Source organism: Phascolarctos cinereus, unplaced genomic scaffold (assembly GCF_003287225.1).
Source record: "Phascolarctos cinereus isolate Bilbo 61053 unplaced genomic scaffold, phaCin_HiC Scaffold_3;HRSCAF=262, whole genome shotgun sequence".
Taxonomy (NCBI): Eukaryota; Metazoa; Chordata; class Mammalia; order Diprotodontia; family Phascolarctidae; genus Phascolarctos; species Phascolarctos cinereus.
The window spans coordinates 158,136,482-158,158,330 of record NW_027555736.1 but is presented as its reverse complement, the minus strand read 5'-3'; the positions used below and the strand labels follow the sequence as shown (position 1 = coordinate 158,158,330).

Here is a 21,849-nt window from a genome sequence, read left to right as displayed (position 1 = left end):
AATACTTTTCCAAGGTAGATCATATAGATTCAGTTAATTCTCAGAATTACAAAAACTAACACAGAGATAAAAGGTACAGATAAACATTCTTAATTTTTACATGACCAAGAAAAAGTAGAGTGAAATAAGAACATAAAGGTCAAGTCAGTTTTCCAATGGCAATTTTTTAATATATCATCTCCAAGGAACACATCCACTTGAGTTCTATTTTCATGGGCAAAGACAGAATTGAAAGCAAATCCTTATTTAAAATAAAGGCTGTCATGGTCATACTCTGAATGAATCATGTAAATTCAGACTCCTGTACTTATTGTTAAAGAGGTCAAAGCAATATTAAGAATCATTTTCTAACTGTAACTGAACAGATGTAAAATAATTTTCTGTTGTATGTCAGCATTTGCACTGCTTGCTAAAAGGCCAGTCTAAACTATTTCAGACAGCACAAGCCACACACTTCATCATTCAAAATCTATTTCATCTAACACTGCTTTGCTCTACAACCCAAGCAAAATGACAGCTAAAGCCACTGGCTGATAAAATGGATTTTGAACTTTAACTGGTCCAATGCATAAAATTTAAGCAACTCAATGACATGCAAAAAGCTTAAGCCACACTGTGGAGTTTGGTTTTTTTTTTAAATAGGGATAATTCTGAACACTTCTTTTAGTATCACAGAGCACAACTGGGCCTTTAAAGCACTCAATAAATGTGACTGGTTACATTCAGCTCTACAGAAGCTGATCAGAGTTAGTCACGCCACCTTCAAAGAGCTGGCTTGGAACACGGTGTTTCAGTTGATCATTCCAGACCCTTATGTACTCTGGAATCTTCCACAGCTTCTCCCACCACCTCTCTTTTGCGAATAAACAAGAAAAAGATACTTTTAAGCCTTTGTTATAAAGAATAAAAAGGAAAGATTTGGATTTACTTTGGAAAAGTGTCACAACATTAAAATTTAATCTATTGTACTACAGCATTTAACTAGGTCATTACTCATTCTTCTACTTCTTTATTATACATATGACCAAAAATACACCACCACCACAGACACTAAATCACTGATTTCTATAACACTTCCACAGATGCTAAGATATCACTAAGTATTTCTTAACCTTATTCTACTGTTTCTGGTTCACCTTCACCAACTTCTACAAAAATTCATACAAAAAATGGAAAGACTATTATTGACACCATGGCGATATTTGGTGAACACATAACTGAGAAAGATGTTTGTCATTCCTGATGCCAACAGGATTATTACTGACAAGGAAAAAAAACCTTATCTGTACAAAATTATAACAGCACTATTCAGGATACCAAAAACTGGAAAAAAAAAAAAACCAAGCTTCCAACAATTGGGAAAAGCTGACCACTTGTGTCTACATAATGTAGTGGAAAGAACACTATTTGGAATCCAAAAAGACTTGGGTTGAAACCCAGCATCTTGTATTCCTTAGCTATTCTCTGTAACCACAGGCAAAATTTCTTTACTTCTCTGAACCTCAATTTTCTCAACTGTAAATAAAATGAGGGAACATACCATCCTTCTTTGTTATAAGGATCAAATGACATGTTGTAAGCACTTTGCAAACTTTAAAACTCCATTATATATTAATGGTATGTATATATATATATATATATATATATATATATCTCACAGGAAATGATAAATATACATAATTCAAAAAATAGGACATAAGAGGAAGAGATGCAGAATAAAAAAAAAGAACCAAAGAACAATACATACACTGATAACAACTCCGTAACCAATAACAAAAGGAATAAAAGCAAGAAAAGTTTAGAAAGGGATATGAAAACAAAGAGGATAACTTTGTTACCTTATTAAAAATAACATACATTTTCAAAACTGTAAATTTAGTTCACAGTTTCATATGTCATCATTTTTCCTTTGTTCCTAGTTGTGTTTGCCTATTTTGTGTTAAATGTATAATAAACCTTCAAATAATGTTGTTCCATTACATACAGGTTAAGAATTAGCAAGCCTTAGAGTTGTGGCTTATAAATAATGGGGTACAATTGTACAGTCATGGCTCACTGATGAGAAAAATAATCATAACAAACTACCTATCTTTTTCCACAGGCAATATTAGTGAATTACTAGATTTTCTGGATTCCAAAGTGCTATCTTAAATTCTTCCTCTCATTTCCTAGAGTTAAGTTTGAAAAATGTCACTTTTTTTTGAAGTATTTGGCATATCTACTACATGTCCTATCTGATGTCACTTGAAAATATATATATCAATAAAATAATACTCTAAGGTCCTACTATTTTTTTTTCAGAATAGGCCATATGCCACATAGGCATATAGAACTCCCAATGGAAACTCCCTCCCCAGTGCAGATTGGCACTTGCTCTATATAGTTCACATGGTCTTAGAGAGTTGCCCAGGACACCGAGATTAAGCAAATTGAATAGAATCACAGAACCAGGGTGTGTCAGAGGCAAGACTTGAAAGGTTCAACTTTCTTACTGCACTTAATATAACGCTCTTCCTTCAACAACCTAGTACCTGAGAATTTGAAACAGAAAGTTATGTAAAGTTTGGCCGGAGATCTAAAGGCTCATATTCACAGATCCTTTATCTTTGTAAAGTTCTTACCAGTATCTGGCTGACAGAATGTATACTGGCTACTAGAGGAAGAGCCTAAGTTAAAATCTTCAGGACCCTGAACGTCCTTAACAATTATAACTTCTTCTTGTGCTCCAATTTCTTCCAACTTAGGTGGTTCAAGGGTAACGATGTCAGAATCATCACTGATAGCCCCAAAATAGACATTGTCATCAGGTGACTTTTCTCTCTCTGTCTGAAGAAGAATCACAAGTATTATAAATTAGCATACTTCATACAGTACTGCATATATATTAGATACCTAAATACTTATCATCCCCAGGGGAGAGAGATACAAGGGTATTTGTAGCAGCTATTTTTGTACTAGATAAGAACTGATGGAGAGGCCCATCAACTGGGGAATGGCTGAAGATGTTATGGTATATGATTATAATGGAATATCATTATACTGTAAGAAATGATGAGCACGATGACTTCAAAGAAATCTGAAACAACTTACATGAACTGATGCAGACTAAAGTAAGCAGAACCAGGAGAACATCGTATACAATAAAAGCAATATTATACAATGAACAACTGTGAATACCCTAGCTATTCTCAAATACAATGATCAAAGGCAATCCGAAAGGACTCATGATGAAAAATGCTATCTGCCTCCAGAGAAAGAAATGATGGAGTCTGAATGCAGACTGAAGCATACTATTTTTCACTCTCTTTCTTTTCTTTTTTGGTTTCAGTTTTCTTTCCCAACATGACATATGGAAATGTTTTAAATGACTGCACATGTATAACCTACATCAGACTGCTTACTGTCTCAGGCAGGAAGGAAGAAAGGGAGGGATTGAATTTGGAACTCAATTTTTTTTTAAAAGAATGCTAAAAATAATTTTAACTCATAAAGTATTAAGTAAAAGAAAAAGAAATCTTGTTCAGCATTTAACCACAAAGGAAATGGGAATCACTGAAATTTACCTCAAGGACTGAGTTGGCTTCTTCCAAAGCTAGATAAGTAGTTTCTCCCATTAACACTGTACCATCTTCACTATTTCCTGATACAGAACAAAGATAAATCACAAGTTATTCCTTTATTTTAAAATGCCTTGATCAGTTTCCTGTAGATTACCACACAAATTATGCCAATAAAGGCATAGTTCTAATATAGCCAATTTCAAATATGGACTAACACAAAATGAAATATCTTTGAAAGAAAAGATGCGTTTACAGAGTAATTACTAAAAGTACCATAATTTTTAAATGTTTATGTTTTAGTGTTTTAAATATTTATTAAAACATTAAGATTTTTAAACATTTATTTCAATTCAAATAAAATGTTAGAGTGACAAGATTATTGGATTTTAAATTTACCTCTTCTGGACCTCAGTTACTTCATCTGTAAATGAGGAACTCATCATAAAGACCTCTTGTGAAAATATTATTGCTGGTTTACAGATGAAGAAATTAAAGCTATCTATAGTCATATAACAATGCTCTAAATCACTACTGCTTAGAGAACTGCAAATCAAAACAACTCAAGTACCACCTCACACCTATCAGATTGGCCAACATGACAAAACAGGAAAATGATAAATGTTGGAGAAGATGTGGGAAAATTGGAACACTAATGCATTGTTGGTGGAGTTGTGAAATGATCCAACCATTCTGGAGAGCAATTTGGAACTATATCCAAAGGGCTATAAAAATGTGCATACCCTTTGATCCAGCAATAGCACTTCTAGGGCTGTATCCCAAAGAGATCATAAAAATGGGGGAAAGACCCACATGTACAAAAACTTTAGCAGCTCTTCTTGTAGTAGCCAAGAATTGGAAATTAAGGGGGTGCCCATCACCTGGGGAATGGTTGAACAAATTGTGGTATATGAATGGAATGGAACGCTACTGTGCTATAAGAAATGATGAGCAGGCAGACTTCAGAAAAACCTGGAAAGACTTGTATGGACTAATGTGGAGTGAAGTGAGCAGAACCAGGACAACGTTTTACACGGTTAACAGCAACACTGTGCGATGACTAACTCTGACAGACTTAGCTCTTCTCAGCAATGCAAGGATCCAAGACAACTCCTAAAGACTCATGATGGAAAATGCTATCCACATCCAGAAAAAGACTATGGAGTCTGAATGCAGATTGAAGCATACTATTTGCTTTCTTTTTTTCTTTCTCATGGTTTTTCCCATTGGTTTTAATTCATCTTCACAAAACAACTAATGTGAAAATATGTTTAATATGAATGTATATGTAGAGCCTATATCAAACTGTATGCCATCTTGGGGAGGGGAGAGGACAGGAAGGGGAAGAAAATTTAGAATTCAAAATCTTATGGAAGTGAACGCTGAAAACTAAAAATTAATTAACTTTAAAAAAAGAAAATTTTACTGCTGTATACTTTTCTGCCCTTGACTCCAGCGTAGTTAGGGAAAGGGCTAAAATGTGCTATTTCTTGTTTTTGTTTTAAAATCCCATTGTTCTTTTTGGAACATTCTTCCCTGTCCAAACATTTCCCTATTAGAATAACAATCTTAACCTGAATAAGCCATTAGATTTAAAGATAAATAAGGTACCATACAACTTCCTGCTAAGTTACTGTTTAGAAACAAGCTGTAATATATCTGCTTCATAGTGGTAGAGAAAAATAAGCTTTAATTTTTTAAGATTACCATTGCTTTGATTTTTTTTCTTCTTCCTCTTTTTCTTTAAAAAAAAATATTTATTGTATGGGATGGCCATCTATGAGCAGGTAAGAAGAGGAATACAGGTAAAAATTTAAACGACACAAAACCAAAAGACAATTAAAAATATTTTTAAAAATTACCAGTGTAGCTGTTTCACTCTGTAAACATGACAAATTAATATTTTAGATTATTTTCATGAGTAATGCTGACATTCAAAAAGTATACAACTTCAATACAAAATAAACCTTAAATAAGTCATATTTTCCTACTTCCCATCAGTCTACTGGAGAATAGCAAATAGCAAAAAAAAAAAAGGCTGGAAAAGAGTTCATTGAATATAACTCTTTTGATTAATGTTATATATCCTTAGCTTCTAAATCATTAGTGGCAAATGGTTTCAACAGTTAAAACAAAATTGTATTTGTTTCATATGTAATATGATACGCTGAGACATCCAAAGGTGCCAGAAGATCCCAACAAACAATATCAGAACCACTATCTGCCCCTTCTTGTTGGTAGATTCTATATCTGTATCTGCAGTGATCCACCTTCTGAAGGCACGGGGTTAGTGTCTTAACATACATCAGAGATACCAGTTTATCACAGAAAAGGACTTAGACTTATTAGTTTTAGTTTTCTTTAGAAATTTTTTTCTACGCATCTTACCTTCTTGACCTAAAGGCTGTCCCTGATGCTCCTCTTGCACTAAAGCTGTGTAGTCTTCTGATGCAAACTCAGGATTTTCATTTGCTACACCATTTTCAGAATTCACTGTTTCTATATCAGACCCCTAAAAAAGTGACAAGAATGAAATGTTAATAGTTCCTTATCACTTTAAAACTGGATTTAACTGCTTTGCAACTCAACCCTCCTTTTTTAAAGAGCTTTCATTCTAATGGGAGAAGGCAGGTAGATATATAAGTATATTCAAAATAAATCTAAAGAAAATAAATATAAGTAAATAATGAGTAGTTCAATACAAGAAAATTTGGGAGAGAAACCACTAGACAGGAAGTGAGGGAAAGCACTGCATGTAGAAAAGGCTCTGGCTAGACAGTGGTGCTTGAGAAGAGTATTGAAAAAAATGAGAGAATCTATGAGGGAGAAGAGATAGAAGAGGGCATTCCAAGGACACTGCCAAAAGCACAGAGATCAAAGATGGAGTGTCATATTTGAGGAAGAGAGTATAGGAGGAGAAGTGTCCCATGAGGCTGGAAATAGAGTCTGGGGCCAACTTGTATAGGTTTTAAAAGGTAAACAAAGGAATTTATATTTAATTCTAGAGCTGAGGTTCTTAGACTTTTTTTGTGTTACAGACCCCTTGACAGTCTGATAAATCCTATGGACTCCCTCTCAGAATGTTTTTAAATATATAAATTTTATGCAAAAATTTAAATACACAGGATTACAAAGGAAACTAATTACATTGAAATAGTAAATAATAATAAAAAAAGTTCATAGCCCTCAGGTTAAGAACCCCTGTCCTAGAAGCAACTGGGAGCCACTGGACATAACTGAGTAGGGAAATCTCAAGATCAGATCGTTGGCAGCAATATGCAGGATAGACTGGAGTAAAGAGAGATTTAAATGAGGGAGACCAACTAGGAGGCTAGTGCAATAATTTCGGTGGAACATAACAAGGGCAGGAACTGAAGTGGTGGCAGTGTGAGTAGAAAGAAGGGATTCAAGGCAAAAGATATGGAAAAAGAAACAAGATTTGATAATGTGGGGTAAAGGATGATGAGGATTTGAGGATAAGGCCAAGGATAGAAACCTGGTAGCCCAGAAGAATGATAGCACATTCAATAGAAATAAAGAAGTTTTGGAAGAGGAATGAGTTTGTTAGGGAAAAAAAGTTCTTTGGATCAATGCAACAATTAAACACAACTCTAAAAGAATGATGATAAAGCATGCTATTAATGTCCTGACAGAAAGGTTATGGACACTAAAATACATTTTCCAATACAGCCAATGTGTGGATTTGCTTTGTTTGACTATGCTTATTTGCCTCAATGAAGATGGGTTTGTCTTGTTTTAATTGGGTGGGAGGGGAAGGAGAGGAATAAATTAAAAGTGAATGCAAAAAGAAAGAAAAAAAAGGACCCTGAAGCACTTTTCAAGACACAAAATAAAAGACTTTAGAAGGAGACAGACAAGCAAGATAGCCTTAAAACTAACATTTAACTAAAATTTAACATGTCAAATTTATATTTTTAAAACAAGCTGTAATAGAAATCTGTCAGCATAACACGTAGTAAAGAAGTAGAATTAAGTAGGAAAAAAGAGAAGGGTTAATAACGAAGTAGGAAAAAAGGGAAAGGTTAACAATGAAGTAGAAAAAAAGGGAAAGGTTAACAATGAAGCAAGTAGAAAGAAGAACATTAAAAGGTGGACTTTGTAAAGCAAAATTATCCTTGCCAAAGTCCATAGGCCAAAGTGTCTATAAGGTATGTGGCTGGTGAGGGTTGAGATTCCCTTGGAAAGTCTCAACCAGTTACTTACCATGTTGTAGCCAAATCAGATGGAGGGGAAAAAACCTCATATACTAGGCCACATAACTTTAATTCTGGATATAGAAGTTTTAATAAAACCAAACAAATCCATAACTATCATCAATGGACCAATTTTTTAACTATAATATTTAAGATTTAAAAACCTACCTCATGATTGATGACAGTCCAACCACAGGATGAATCACTATCACTGGAGTTTTCAGACATTTTTCAGGTATCTATTTGTAAGAAGCAGCAAAAAAAATTTGTTGAATATTCCAGTTGCTATGTACTAACACATAGTTGACTTCAAAGGAACTTTCCTTCCTAACTAAGCATATAGGTAAATATGTTGTAGCCAAAAAGCACAAAATAAACACAAAGGATGGGGGTAATCACAGTGGACTGCAATACTCTAGGAAGTTTTCCTGAGAGAGGCTAGACATGTGCTAAGCCCCAAAAGATAAACAGACAGTGGAAAGCAACCTGGTGTCATATAAAAATCATTTCCCTAAACCACTTTGAGATTTGAGAGCCAGCTCTACCACTTTTAAGATACTTATAACACATGGCAATCCACTTTACCTTTCAGTTTCAGTTTCCACATCTATAAAATGGGCATTATAGCATACTACTTCAGTCACAAAGTCATGGGAAAACAGAATTCAAAATTTAGTTTAGCCATTTTATTTTACAAATGAGGAGCTGAAGTCCTTAGAGCTTAGCTAAATGACTTGCCCAAGGTCACACATATATAGTAAATGATAAAATCAGAATTGGAACAAAGGTTCTTCCACTACGAATTCAGCACTCTTTCCATTGCACAACTCTAAGTGAAGTCCTTTGTAAAATGTAAAATTCAATAATAATGATTATTATTAGCTGGTAGATGGTACACTTAACAGACTATGAGATGAAAAATCAAGCTAAAGTGGACAATTCTTGTTAAGAAATTGTGAGAAAGTTTGGACAGTTATTAAAGCTTAAAATTGCACTAAGATTTTTGAAATACCATGCATATTCGGATCAGATTGTAGGTGCCTTACTGTTACTCTGAAAAAATTTGTACTTGATATTTTAGGCAATCCAATCCAAAAAATATTAATTGCAACAAACAAGGCATTCTGCCAGTCCCTGCGAATATATCCTGACTTCTCTTCTCATCTCTCTATATACCTTCTTTTGCTTATCTCCTCATCTCTCACATGTCTAATTCTCTCTATACAGATAACTCAAATCTAGAAACCCAATTCAAATCTCTCTCCTACACTTCAGCACAGCATCACTAACTGCCTGTGGACATCTTTACCTGGATATTCTTACAAGTACCACAAACTCAACCATCTAAAATAGAATTCCTTATCTTCCAATCCTTCCTGCTCCACCCCTACGAAAAAAACAAAAACAAAACCCTTGCCCTTCCTCCAAATATTCCTACTTTTGTTGAGGATATCACCAAACTCCCAGTTACCGAAATTTAAAACTTTGGGTTCATCCCAGATTTTTTACCTTCCTCACACTTTCTATTTCAGTCAGTTGGTCCATTGTTATATTAACAACATCCTGGGGTAGCTAGGTGGCGCAGTGGATAGAGCACCAGCCCTGAAATCAGGAGTACCTGAGTTCAAATCAGGTCTCAGACCAAACACTTGACACTTACTAGCTGTGTGACCCTGGGCAAGTCACTTAACCCCAAATGCCTCAAAAAAAAAAAAGAAAGAAACAATATCCTTCTAATTCTTTTCCTCTTCTCCACTCATTACTTTTTTTCCAATCTGTATCACTTCTCACATGAATATAGTAAGTTATAACTTCCTGCTTCCAGGTTTTATCCACTCTAATTCTTCCTACACATAAATGCCACTTGATAACTCTTAAAACACAAGTCTGAATACCCCTTCTCCAAACTTAAGAAACTTCAGTGATTCCTTATTGCTTCTAGAATAAAATACAAACTCCTCTGTTTTGTATTTAAATCCTTTAAGACTACTCCTCCATGGGAGGTGGAATAAGGAATGGTGAAAGCTTTTCCCCTATCCTGAGATCTCCCAGAGGCTGCCATATTATATCTACCCATGATGTGAGTGTAATTTTATTAAAGAGCTTCCACAAGTGAGCAGAAATAATGAAAACAGTTTCAACCCTACTATAGGTTCCATGAGTCAGAGTAAACAACTATTTGAGAATGTGGATCAGCATTATTTCACCTTGCTGTGGGGCTATAGCCAGTTTGCCTTTGGGATTTTTGATGCAGTTTTGATTTCTCACATTTGTCTGAGATACAATCTGAGGACTGCAAGGCCTAGAATAGGAAAACACCTGCTCCCACTAAGGTCCATGTACAGAGGCAGGCCTGAAGGCAACCCAACTTTAGACAGGATTATTTAGCAGTTGGTCAACGGAACTGATGCACCTGCAATACCAAACCTAGTATTGGGTTAAGGATAGTAGGGTGTTCTTTGTATAATTCAGTGGCCTACACAAGGGGCGCTAATAGCCTGGATGTGATCATTACACTGCTCCTTAATTAGTTTGAAAACACCAGTGCCCCACCATCAGACAAAGAAAAAATACAACTCTTCCCACCATACAAGTCACAAAGGAACAGGTAGATATAAGTTCAGCATTAGAATGTCTCATGTGTAAAGATGACTATGGGCTGCATAAGAACATCTGGCAATTACCCAGTAGCCACTTATTCTGTAACTGACTGCAAGACACATGGTCAGTACCTGGTTGGAATAGCATGACACTGGCGCAGTGGATGTAACTTAAGCGGATGTAACACAGTCACAAATCCCTGGGACTGATAAGAATTAATTTTTCTTCCAGTTCTTTCTCCTCCTCCTTCAGTTAGCCAAGTAATGAAAACTCAAAAAACAACTCATGAATTTCACCACCAGCCAGTCCAACCATCCCCAACCTTCGTCCTCCTCTACTCGTCTACTGATCTTTTGCTTCCCAGTCAGAAGGAGTAGCTAATCTTCCCCCATCCCAAACTGAACCCAAGAAATAGAGGGAGGGAGGAGGGCTGAAAGAGAACCCCAAAACCCCAGCATCATTTTTTTAAACAAGCTTTGGAAGCCAGCCACACTGACCTTTTCACTGGCTGGCCAGCATGCCTGGAATGCTCTTCCTATTCACCTCTATCTCCTGCCTTCCCTAGCTTCCTTCAAAACTCAGATCAACTTCTTTACAACATGACTAACATGAAAATATGTTTAATAAGAATGTATATGTGGAGTATAGATCAGACTGCATACCACCTTGGGGAAGAGAGAGAGGAGATAGGCAGAGAAAATTTAAAACTCAAAAGCTTATGGAAGTGAATATTGAAAACTAAAAATAAAGAATTAATTTTTAAAAGAAGAAAAAAATTAAGATCAAATCACAGCTTCTACAAAAGGTCTTTCCCAGTCACCCCTACTGCTGATATCTTACCTCTGTGATTATCTCCCATTTATACTGTCTACAACTTATATGTAACATAGTAATTTATGTGTTGTTGCTCCCATTAGAATGTGACCTTCTTGAGGTAAAGGACAGCATTTTTATCATTCTTTGTATACTCAGCACTTTAACACAGTGCCTGGCTTAATCAATGCTTTGTTGATGATAACATTTATTTTGTATGTAAACGTACATGTAGTTTCTCCAGCTAGAATGTAAACTTCTTGACAGCAAAGAACATTTCATATTTTGTCTTTGTATACCCAGGATCTGGCACATGGTAAACATTTAACAAATATTTATTTATTGATTAGCTACCTCAGCCTTATAAAATGTGGAGAATGGATGACCTCTGAGGGCCCTTGCAACTACAACCTTTTAATAAAGTAAAATCTTAGAATTAGTCATATAGATTAGGGAACTCAAGTCTTCTTCACTATCCTTCCAACCTCTACAATCAGATTTTATATATACTTATACGCGCACGCACGCGCGCACACACACACACACACTCACACATATATACATTTAAAAGGTTGTCTTAAGGAAGCTTTTTTTTTTTACCTCAACAAAATGGTATACAAATGTATACATTTCAAACCACTGAAGAAAGAAATGCTAGGTGATGTAAATAGTATACCACACAAGCAGTTCTGGATACAAGAAAGTCATATAAAAATATAACTAGACAATACAAGAAAAAAATTATTTATATAGCCCTTTAAGATTTATATTTAAAGTATAAACATTAAGACATTCCTTATAATCACTATTTTCAATGAGAAGAACATTTAAAAGACCATGAGTTTAGAGCTGGATAGAACCTTAGAGATAACACTGAGTTTACACCTAACCCTACCAGCTCATTTAACAGAAGGGAAAGGTGAAGCCCTGATGGGTTAAGTGACTTTTTGGGAGCAGATCTTCAGCCATTTTTCACTCTCTTGCCCCCAGCCCAGAGCTTTGGAGAACATGGCACACAGTAAGCACTTAATAAAAGCACTAACAACTGAAGGAAGGAGAATCAGAGAAGGCTTTAAATGATGCCTTAATTTATATCTCAAAAATGGAGACTCTAGGCAGGAATTTTGAACTCTTTTTTAAACCCTTACAATACTGTAGCTGAAGGGTCATTATCATAGGGCCATTGCTAATTTGCTGGACTTTCGGGTCACATGACCAATAAACAAAAGGATTAGAAACTTGCCAATGCTCAGGACTTCTGAAGCTTCTCCAAAATAAAAATATGCACAAGAGGAAACAATTTCAGCTGTCTCCATGGTCTAAAGTACCAAGAACAGATGACCAATAGCAGAGGCTAATCCTTATTCTCTAAGACTCCCAATGAGCACAACCTACTCCACCAACCACCACAAGGTTGTGCCAAAAGGCAGACGCTTGCTCTAGATGGCTGCTGCAGCATGGCAGTACTCTGTGTTGCAACAATACTCAGACAGATAATGGAACAACAGAAAGGACTGGAGTAGGATGCTACCATATATGTGGATCGACTAGGCCTGAAACAAAGTGGAATGGCATCCAGCTAGAGTCAGTTTTGTCCTCCCAGATGGCACTTGAGGCAGACTGCTTTGAGGTCCAAACCTCAGCTATCAAAGGGGAAAGAGTCAGGAAGTAAGCAACAGAAGAACAGAAGGGAAAAAAAGGATGAAATTACCAGAAATCTCAGGAAGAAGAAAAAATCTCAGTTAAAGACCTTGAGCAAAAGCTATTAAGCCAGTAGTTAACATTATTAACAGAAGTGAAGATGGTTTCCAGATCATCTAAATGAGTAGATATCTATGAATAAATAGGGCAAAGGAAAATTATATCAACAAATAGAAAAGAGGTTCAATATGAATACATAAGTAGAGCCTATATCAGATTACATGCCTTCTTGGGGTGGGACAGGAGAGAGATGGGGAGAAAATCTGGAACTCAAAATCTCATGGAAGTGAATGTTGAAAACTAAAAATAAATGAATTTTAAAAAATAAAATCAACAGATAATGAGGCAGATGATCCTGTGGGTTCTCAAGAGAGTATGAACCACAGAAATATGTTCCTGAATGGTTTAAGAGAGAAATAAGAATTGTAAAAGCAGAAATGACTGCCTGCACAGCAGAAATAATAATAATAATAGAAAAATCTATGGTAACAAACTTCACCAAAGAAACAAAAGAATAGATCAGCTTAGGAACGAAAATACACAGAAGTAAAGGAGCATTATGGAAGAAGAAAAGCAAAAAGCAATAAATTAAAAGAAAAGATAATCTCTATACAAAGCAAAACATATTAATCTAGAAGACAGGGATGCATAAAGACAATTTAAGACTTATAAGTGTCAAAGCAGCTACGTGGCACAATAATTAGAGTACCAGCCCTACAGTTAAGAGGACCTCAGAGACTTAATAGCTGTGTAAACCTGGGCAAGTCACTTAACATCAACTGATTCAAAAACAAAAGAAAAAGAAAAAAGATTTACATCTCCCAAAAGAATATGACAAAAGCAAAAAAAAAGCCTTGAACACCATAGTGGTCCATCAGTTGGGATCATTCTCATATCCTGACCAATATGCCTAAAACTGGCGGAAAAGAGACTTCTGCTTGAGACACTTACTTGAGAGTGGATGATTCCAACTCTCCTACTTCAACCAATGGAAGAATGTGTGTATGGATGGGGGGAACTAATGAAAGTGTAACCTGGGTTGGAAAGGGCTGCCTGAGAGGCTGTGTAATCAGAAAGGAGCCAGGTCTTAAGAGCCAGAATTTGAAAGGAGTTGGAAATGAAAAGATTTAAGAGGAAAGGAAGTCTGTTGCCTATAGAGTAGTCATTAGACTACTTTGTTTGTTAGTTTGTTGCATACAGAGTAGTCTGGTAGGATAGCTTTTTACTAGGATCTGGAGGGGGGTGGGGAAGATATTGAAGGAACAGAAATAAAGAATAAAACAGTGGGAGGATGGGGAATGAGGTCTGGATAATCATTACCTAAGGGGTTTCAGAATCATTGGGATGAGAAGGGTATAACCAGAGGAGAGTAAAATAAGTAAATCAGTATGTAAAAAATTTAGAGAGATTTTCAAAGTCAACAGTATTATGATCTGGGGGTTGGGGTGGCATGGGGAAGAATCCATTCAGAGTCTTGGGCAGTTCAAGCAAGGGGGGAAGAACTTGAAGCATAAGGAATGGTGATAACTCTCCATCCTCTAAAGTAAGAAACCAGGCTAGAATTATGAAACAGTGTCTTCTCCTTTCATTTCATTGGCAGGAGACTAGTACAATGGAATGGTGCTTCTCCTCTTCCCAGAGGCTGGAGATCAAGCAGGAAACACACAATGCACAATGGTATGGAAGCCACTAAATACAGCTAAATAAAAAGTTTTAAGGCAGTTTGGAGGGAAGACACTAGAATTTGGGGAGTTCAAGAAAGACTTTATGCAAAAGATGATATCTGAGCTACATCTTAAAGAGAGAAATTCTATGAGGTAGAAGGTAAAGAAGGGGTGCATACCAGGCATGGAGAATATCCAGTGCAAAGGCACAGAGATGGATGATGAAATGCCATGAATGACACACAAAGAAGGCCAGTGGATCACAAAGCTGCAGAAGAGGTAGTGACATCCAATGAGACTGGAAAGAGAGTTTGAGGTCAGGTTGTTTAGGGCCTTAAAAATAAATTGAGGAGATTAGATTTTATTCTAGAAGCAAAAAGAAGCCACTAGAATTGGATAAGTAAAGTTCATATGGTAGATCCGTGACTAAGGAAAACTATTTTGACAGCAGTGTGTAAAATGGACTGGATTGGTCAGATTTGAAGACAGAGAAACCAATAAGGAGCCTATCTTAATAATCTAGGAGAGAGGTAAAAGATTCTATGTGATTGAGAGAAGGTTAGAGATGAGAGATGTTGTGAAGATGCAGACAGTAAGATCTGAAAATTGATTAGTTATGTGGGGTAGGAGGAAGGAGTCCAAGATAACTGCCTAGATTACAAGCCTATCTTCAACAGAAATAGGGAAGTTTGGAAGAGAGAAGTGTTTAGAGGAAAAGATAACCAGTTCAGTTTTAAACATTTTGAGTTTAAGATGTCTCAAAAAACACTTAGGGAAAAAACTGAGGCTGGCTATATAGGTCTGGGAGTCATCTGCACAAACATGATGGTTTCCGAGAAAAGAAAAGAGGACCCAGGCCAAAATCTTAGGAATAGCCACAGATAGGGAATATGATACGGAAAATAAGTCAGCAAAAGAAACTGAGAAGGGGCAGTCAGAGAGGTAGGAGGTGAACCTGGAGAGAGTCATTTCATGAAAACCCAGAAAGGAAAGAAGAGACTGGTCCTCCTCTCCAAGAGAAGATAGTGGTTAACATGGCAAATGCAGTAGAGAGGTTGAGAAAGATTAGGACTATGGAATCGACCACCAGATCCGGCAATTAAAATATTATAAGTTTGGAAAGAGCAGTTTCCAATTGAGTGATTTTATGGACAGCCAGATTGTAAAGAACGAGGAGTGAGAAGATAGGAATGAGGGTGGACAATTTTTTCAAGAAGTATGGCTGAGAAAGGGAAGAAAGATATAAAATGATAGCTGGAGGGGACAGTAAGGTCTTTTTTTTTTAAGGATGGGGCAAACTTGGGCATGTTTTAAGGCAGTAGGGAAGGAACCAGTTCATAGAAAGAGACTGAATATTTGAGAGAAGGAGAATGACCCAGGATATACTCTACTGAAGTCAGAAGAAGTAGAATCAAAGGCACCTTTAGAGGGCTTGCCCTGACAAGGAGAATGGCGGGGAAAGAGGAGAGAGTGGCCTGAGAAAGCACCAACGGGTAGAAGTCAGGTCTTCATGATGGCAAAAAATCAGCATGGAAGGCGTGAGGCATAGAGAGAAGCAGAATAATAAGAGGCTGTGTTACTTACATAGAGAATATCAGTTTCTAATTAGGGGAAGTGGATCACTTGTGGGTAATTTCAAGATCTAGTGTGTGACCATCCCTACATATGTAGCTGGGGTAGAGTGATAGAGTAAAGTAGAAGGAAATGAGAAATTAGGGAATTATGGAAAGATAAAATCTCACTCCATCTTGTTTTCCTGAGGGCTGAGCTAGTACCAAGGATAGAAGTTAGAGGGAAATAAATTTCTGCTTAACTCTCCAACAATTAAAGCTTTTCAAAAATGGAAAAAGCTGTCTTGTGGATTAACAAGAGATCTAGAAGTCAATAAAAGTGTTAAAAAAAAATAAGATAACCACTCCTCTACCATATATACCTGAAAAATGGGACTCCTGTATTAGATGTAAGAATGTACTAAATTTTTGCTCATAGGTCCCTTTTAACCATTGAGTCAAATTTTGTATGCTTGTTATATCAAATATAAAAAGTACTTCCCATGTTTGCCACTATTTTTTTTTCAAGAATAAGTACACAGGTTCTTCTAAATTAACTTCATATATAAAAGGAGTCTCTTTAAAAATTCTTTTTCCCTATACCCCAGAAATCAAGACCTCTAGGTTATCCCCTAATATATAAGGAAAATCTATGATATTTACCTATTAATGTTTCTCACTGAACTAAACCTTATTGTAATGTAAAAAGAACATATGAATTCAGAAACCAATATGTAAGAAATGAGTGAATCAAAGGAACTAGAAATTACTATCACTAAAAAGCAAACACACATAAATACACTTATTTTCTTGTTTACTCTTCCCTGTACAAAGTAATGATTCTAATCTCAATAAATCAGAGATAGATTCATTGTTACCTGATATGATGGTACCCTCATCATTCCTGAATAACTACATTTTACTACGAAAAAGAACAGATTTCCATAACTTCATCTTCTAGAGTACAGGTATGATGGAGAAGAATAGGAGCATTATTCTCTTACATGGCTAAAATTCTGTTCTAAAGTAAACAATGGGTTGTCAGCAGAGGCCCCAGAAGGACTCAGAAGGAAAATGGATATATGTAAACATCCTATTAAGTGATTCAATGAATAACATCACTTGACATTTTCAACCTTTACATTTTCCTACCCACAGTATTCTATCTAAACCTCAGTCAAAATAAAATGCTTTGCAGAGATTGCCCAAAAATCAAATAAAAATGTTTCTTTGAAAAAAAAAAACTTCCTGCGAGGAAAGGTAAAGGATTTTTCAATCTTGCAAAACAGAAAGCATTACATATAAATAACTATAGTCTGTTACAAATTCTCTAAATTAGCCAATCCTGTTTTGGAATAATAATACTACATAATCTATGGACAGAATCAATGAAAAGTAATAAGCAAAGGTCTCTTGCCTAACACTTTTCTTCATTGTAGGAGAGCCACAAAGGAGCTCTTTCTCTGCTGTATATGGGTTGATAAGTAGTAAAGCAGCCTATACAGAAATGGGTTTATAGTGAAAGCAGAAAAGTATAAATAAAAAAGTACTGGACCTTTTACAACCTAGCTTTGACACTTAAAATCTAGCTTTATAAGGAGGGTAAGCTAATTTAACCCACAAATAAATTTAAACCATAAGTAGTCATATGAATGTTATCTGAAGTATCTGCTTTGAAGTTGTTGGGGTTTTTTTAAGGCAACTGGGGTTCAGTGACTTGCCCAGGGTCACACAGCTAGTAAGTGTCAAGTGTTTGGTCTGAGGCTGAATTTGAACTCCAGTCCTCCTGACTTCAGGGCAAGTGGTCTATCCACTGTGCCACCTAGTTGCCCCTGCTTTGAAGTTAACCTGATAAGTAGAAGCCTAGTTTTGAGGGCATTTCATCCTTAAAAAGCTGACATTTTTATAGTACAGTATTCCTCATAAATTGTCATTTCTTCATATCTTCTCCTTGATATTCTCTTCTCTATAGGTTTTCCTGATAATGCTTTTCCTTGTTCTCTTCCCTTCCTGTCAATCTCATCTAATGGATCTTCATTCAGGTCATGTCCTCTCACCACTGGGTTTCACTCAAATCTCAGTCTTAGGCTCTCTTTTCTTTTCTTTCTATACTACTTTATCAGCTCCCATGGATTCAATTATCATTTCTATGCAGACGATTCTTATATCTATTTGACCAGGTCTAACCTCTTTCCTGACCTCCAGTCTCACACCTCCAAAGGCTAATTGGACATCTCCAACTGGAGGTCTCATAGACATCTTAAACTCAACAGGATAAAACTGACTTATTATCCTTTCTCCTACACTTTCCCTTCTTTCTTAACTTCCTTATTACTGTCAAAGACACCACCATCTTCCCAGTCACCCAGGCTTGTACCCTAGATGTCATCCTTGACTCATCATTCTTGCTCCTCCTATATCCAACCAGTTGCCAAATCCTATTAATTCTGCCTTCACAATATCTGTCATACATTCCCCCTTTTCTCCTCTGACCCCCACCCTAGTGTAGCTTTCATCTCATTCCTGAACTATTCAAACAGCCTGCTTGTTAGGCTCCCTGACTTAAGTCTCTTCCTATTCCAGACCATCCTTCATTCAGCTATCAAAATGACCTCAAAATGCAGGTCTGCATGTGTGTCACTTTATTCAATAAACTTCCTGTTTTATCTCCAGTATCAAATATAAAATCCTCCACTTGGCTTTTAAAGTCCTTTATGACATGGTCCCTTCCTACCTTTCCAGTCTTCTTTCACCTTACTCTCTTCCATGTATTCTATAATCTGGTGACTCTGGCCTCCTTGTGGTTCACATTCCATCCCTCAGCTCCATATATTTTCAATGGCTGTCTCCTATCCCTTGGAATTCTTTCCCTCCTTATCTTTACTTCCTGGCTTCCCTGGCTTCCTTCAAGTTCCACCTAAAATACTACTTTCTGCAAGATGCATTCCTGATCCTCCTTAATCTTAGTGCCTTTCCTGAAATTAACTCCAATTTATCTGGCATGTAACTTTTTTGTACATAATTGGTTGTATGTTATCTTCTCCACTAGGTAAGCTCCTTGAAAGAAGGGAATGTCTTTTGCCTTTCTTGGTATCCCCAGAGCTTAGCAATGTCTGGCATATAGCAGAAACTTAAAAAATGCTTGTTGACTTAAAACTGAATATTGCAAAATCATAATGACTAAACTTAGCCCCGAAGAAGAAGTCTGAGAAGGAACTTACCTTGTTCCTTCATAGAGGTGTGGGAAGATGATGGGGGGAGGGGAAGGTAATAGATGTGAAACACTACATATAATGTAAATTTTTTTCAACATGCCTGCTAGTTTTGCTGAACTGTCCCCCCCCCCCTTTGTCTGTTGTAAAGGGTAGATCTTTGGAAAGGAGAGAAGGGAGGTGCACTCGGAAATGTAAGTAATATAAAAACAAAGTATAATAGTAATAATTAATTTTTTACAAGACTAGTCAGCAACTAGAAGAGATTTAAAATGATTAAAAGACACCATCAAGATATAGTTAACAGATTCAAGGTTAACTCAATAAATACTGAATCGAAAATATTGGCTTTCTCCCACCAATACGTAATGTCATACACTTGAAAAATGAATAAATCAACTCTACCAAGTCTTATAAAGAACAATGGTATGTCAAAAACACCATTTTTTAAATAAATAGCAGATTACTTATGTTTAAAGACTTTTCCCCAAAAGATTATGGAAACATTTTAAAATGTCATTTTTAGGTCAACTAGACATCTAGAGTAATAAGTATTTCTCTAGTCTATCTCTTTTCAGACTTGGTATGGTGTTCCCACCCTGCTGAAAGGTTGGCTGATGGAGAACAAAGACCTTTCTTATGGAAATTAAGTATTGTGACCAAACTTAAAACAAGGACCTCAAGTCTGGTTAAGATCAAGGCCTCTTCCTCCCCCACCCCCCCAAGTGATTGAGCTATAGACTCATCAGGACAGTGCCTGGCACATAGTAAGAGTTTAATAAATGTTTCTTGATTTGACTTAGTGAGAATAGGGACAGTTTCACTTCAGTACCTGTAACATAATAGACACTTAATGCTTAGTGATTAATTTCTTCCAACTAGGGTAGTAATTCAAGTGTTGCCAACTCAGCCTTCCCTGATCTCACTCCACCTAAAAAAGCACACAATAAAAATACACAAAATAATGTCTTCACATTTCTTCTAATATTTTGTTAGGACTTTTCCTTTGACACTTATCACTATCTGTGTACATGTTTTTCTCCTTCCTAGTTCCCTGAGGGCAATGACTACATCTTCCAATTCTGTTTCCTTGGGGCCTAATTGCATTGAACAGGCTCTTAAAGATTTATTGACCTGATACTAACAAGTCAGTACTAGAAGACTCAGTAGGTAACAGCTAGGGACTTGGAGTCAGGATGACCAGACTTCAAATTCTGCCTCAGACACTTACTGGCTATGGGACCCTGGGTCAAGTCACTTAACCTCGGTATCTTAAGTTTCCTCATCTGGTAATGATAGCATCAACACAGGCTGCTATAAGGATCAAAGGAGTTAACATATGTAAATAATTGAGAGAAATGATTATTTCCCTTTTATATTAATAACCAATTACTGAATTAGGACTGAAGTTTTTTCCCCATTTTTTATGTCCTCATTCAGAAATCAGCCCTAGTAGCTTATTCAGGCAGCTTTTTTTTTTTTAAAGTCTGGGAGGGCTGTGCAAAGTCACCAGCCCCACTCTATCCTCTGGAGCCATTTGGATCCAGTGGCAAGATACAGATCAGGATGACTGGAGATGGCCCCACATGCAGTAGGAGACCTTGGTCTTTTTGGGAGATTACTAAATGCAACTCCAGCCATTAAAAAATAGGGGACTCAGGGTGTGGAACATGGCATTTTTCTTCAGACGAGACCAATCCACTGATCGGTTTTGCTGAACTTTTTTTTTAATTTCTGGTTATAAGAGAAAGCTACCTAGGTTAGAGGAAGGGTATATCCAGAAATAAATGTGCTATAAAGTCAGAAGGCATCAATTAAAATTAAAAAAAAATTAAGGACTACAGAGGACACCAATCACTACTAAAAACAAATCAAAAAAGAGAGAAAACAAAGTAGAGAGGCTAACTTCTGAGAAGATAGGAATATGGGTCTATTAAGTATAAAGAAACACTCATAGTGGTCTGAAGTTAAGTACTTTCTATCCGAGCATTCCCTTACTGTTAGTTTCCCCAATGTATTATTTTAACAAGTCAGTCCTCTCCTAGTTTCTAAAAAGAGATCCTAAGAAGACAAGCATAGCTGTAATTGTAATAGAAACAATGAAATCATCCTGCACAGAGTGGATGGGCAATTTCAGCATTCTAGTATGACTATATCATCTTGTGAAGAATAGTAATAGTTCATCCTAGTAATAAAGAGTTACCTTTTTAAAATGGCAACTCCCTCAAGAGAAGTAAAGTTCAAAAGAAGAAAATAATGCTAGAGTGAAAACAACTTAATTTGGGGAATTTTGTTTTTACAGAGTCCACAGGATCATGTTATTACCCTGAACTTCTCTGCTTACAAATATAGGTCATGAAAATGGTTGCAGAGAAAATTTATCCCTACAAGCAGAATGGGAAAGGGTTCCCAGTCATAGCACTAACTAGACTTGTACTTAAAGTATTAAAGTGTGCCCTAAGGTAAACTAGAACCTTAGGTCATTTTTTTGTTTTTAAAATTGAAGGTGGAAGCTGCAATTCACATTTTTGTAACGT

The 21,849-nt window shown here is 36.3% G+C and overlaps 1 protein-coding gene across 2 annotated transcripts in view; it reads right to left on the bottom strand.

Annotated features, from left to right (window-relative positions):
• CCPG1 (cell cycle progression 1) overlaps positions 1 to 21,849 on the bottom strand; it is a 53,296-nt gene that overhangs the window by 21,699 nt on the left and 9,748 nt on the right. Inside the window, exons 1-5 of one of the 2 annotated variants that reach the window (XM_078151249.1) lie at positions 16,979 to 17,067; positions 7,940 to 8,010; positions 5,946 to 6,069; positions 3,564 to 3,640; positions 2,622 to 2,826 (exon numbers count right to left, since the gene is read on the bottom strand). In XM_078151249.1, coding sequence (XP_078007375.1) covers positions 2,622 to 2,826; positions 3,564 to 3,640; positions 5,946 to 6,069; positions 7,940 to 7,999 — 466 coding nt within the window. In that variant the 5' untranslated portion in view covers positions 8,000 to 8,010; positions 16,979 to 17,067. Of the gene's footprint in view, positions 1 to 2,621; positions 2,827 to 3,563; positions 3,641 to 5,945; positions 6,070 to 7,939; positions 8,011 to 16,978; positions 17,068 to 21,849 lie in introns of those variants that run through there. The other variant, XM_020981272.2, reaches the window with a different exon arrangement.